This window comes from Berghia stephanieae, chromosome 14 (assembly GCF_034508935.2).
Source record: "Berghia stephanieae isolate SIO BIC M18660-M18661 chromosome 14, UCSD_Bste_1.3, whole genome shotgun sequence".
In the NCBI taxonomy this organism is placed as follows: Eukaryota; Metazoa; Mollusca; class Gastropoda; order Nudibranchia; family Aeolidiidae; genus Berghia; species Berghia stephanieae.
Window position 1 is genome coordinate 23,659,848 of NC_088373.1, and position 2,500 is coordinate 23,662,347.

Genomic DNA, 2,500 nt, shown 5'->3' on the forward strand with positions numbered 1-2,500 from the left:
GTTGAGAAAATAATAATAATGCTAATGATAATAATAATAATAATAATAGTAATAATAATAATAATAATAGTAATAATAATAATAATAATAATAATAATAATATAATAATAATAATAATAATATAATAATAATAATAATAATAATAATAATAATGATAATATTGATAATAATAATAATAATAATAATAATAATAATAATAATAATAATAATAATAATAATAATAATAATAATAATAATAATAATAATAATAATAATAATAATAATAATAATAATAATAATAATAATAATAATAATAATAATAATAATAATAATAATAATAATAATAATAATAATAATAATAATAATAAATAATAATAATATAATAATAATGGTAACTTATAACTGGCTCTAAACTATCGGAACAATGGCGGACGCCCTTATGAAATACGAGTACTTCTCCGACGAGCATAAAAGTGTATTCAGATGAGAACATTTTAAAACTGATCCTGTTTTGAATTGTGTACATTCTGATCACAAGACATGTGAAAAAGTTCTAGGCAGCATGAAGAATAAAAATTATCAATTTTCCTTGTTTAGAATCAAGCTGCTCTTTGCTGGGCGACGTGACATCAGACTATTGATTCTTATTCTTAAATAAACTTTCATTATCTGGTTCACTTCTACATAATACCGGATTGAGTCTACGGGTTACAGTTGGAGTCATATCACCTTGCCAAATGACAATTTAAAAAAGGAGTGTTTTATTGGCAAAGCAATGAATAGATCATGCTTTAACCATCTCCTTAACACCCATAGGAAAATCGTCACATTCGTTTCATACAACCAACATTTTTTTTTAAATTCAAATTTCTCTTGTACATCACAGAATTTAAAGAAAATGAACAGTGTGTTGTAGATCACGTTTTGCTAAATAAATTATTTATCGCTAGAACATACTACTATTGTGTTAGAACGATAAAAAAGTCTATCATTGTGTTAGTTGGCTGTGAAGTTTTGGGGAAATTCCTGAAAATGGCTGGTAAGGAGAGAGTAAAAACCTCGTCGTGTAAGCTGTTCTCGTGCTAGCGATACTCAAATGGACAAACCAACCAAGGGGTGTAATCATTGCCAAACATATTCATTTTCTTTTTTTTTGTGATGACTTTACTGTAAGTTGTGATTAAATCTATAAAGTGATTGTTGACAGTGAAACTAAATTCATAACCCCTGGTATTGTCGCATGCCGTCCTTGTGTTTCAATCTATCTATCTATCTATCTATCTATCTATCTATCTATCTATCTATCTATCTATCTATCTATCTATCTATCTATCGATCTATTTATCTATCTATCTATCTATCGATGTGTCTGTCTATCTTTCTATCTATCCATCCATCGATAAAGTCCTACATATTTTTCCTGCTTGTTTGTTTTAGTTTCGGTGACTGTTGCTTGATATACTAGACTTGAATAAACAATCAAATAATCAAGTCTATTATGCCAAGCCACATATACCAAGCCACAGTCACCGAAACTAAAATAAGCAAGCAGGAAAAATATGTAGGACTAACAGATAATAATTTCAAAACCAGATACAGCCTCCATACTTCAAACTTTAAAAACACCAAAAAAATATGGATCTATCTATCTATCTATCTATCTGTCTGTCTGTCTATCTATCTATCTATCTATCTATCTATCTATCTATCTATCTATCTATCTATCTATCTATCTATCTATCTATCTATCTATCTATCTATCTATCTATCTATATATATATATCTATTTATCTATCTATCCATCTGTCTTTCTATCTATATATCTATCTATATATCTATCTATCTATCTATCAATCTCTCTCTCTCTCTCTCTCTCTCTCTCTCTCCATATAATATATATATATATATATACATATATATATATATATATATATATATATATATATATATATATATATATATATATATATATATATATATATATATAATCATACATATTTTTACTGCTTGCTGTTTTAGTTTCAGTGACTCATTGCTTGGTATATTAGACTTGATTCTATACATTGTTTATTCAGGTCTAAAATATCAAGCAACAGACACCGACACTAAAATAAGCTTGCAGGAAAAATATGTAGAACTAACGGAAAATAATTTCAAAACCAGATATAGCTTCCATACTTCAACTTTTAGAAACAAAACAAAAATTATAATATAATATAATATACTTATATAGCGCCCATCAATCCACTGACTTGTGCTCTATGGCGCTTTACAATAACTATGTAAACTAGCATTCTACATACGCAAACTCTTTACATGTATATTATTACCCTAAATTAAAACACGAGGCATTAATTGTCGAGAAACGCTCTTCTGAATAATTCGGTTTTCAATTTCTTTTTAAAAGTTTCTAAATTTTCACCATTCTTAGTATTATAAGAAAGGGAATTCCACAACCTGGGCGCAGTCACTAGGCAGCGATCTGCAAGGTGTATAATGACATACACGATCTTTTAAGGGG

The 2,500-nt window shown here is 27.2% G+C and overlaps 1 protein-coding gene across 1 annotated transcript in view; it reads left to right on the plus strand.

The window, feature by feature from the left end:
• Positions 1–763: 763 nt before the first annotated feature.
• LOC144960012 (uncharacterized) overlaps positions 764–2,500 on the plus strand; it is a 39,017-nt gene continuing 37,280 nt past the window's right edge. The window contains exon 1 of the mRNA XM_078892954.1: positions 764–1,148. Within this exon, the coding sequence (XP_078749080.1) occupies positions 1,138–1,148 (11 nt within the window). The 5' untranslated portion in view covers positions 764–1,137. The remainder of the gene's footprint in view (positions 1,149–2,500) is intronic.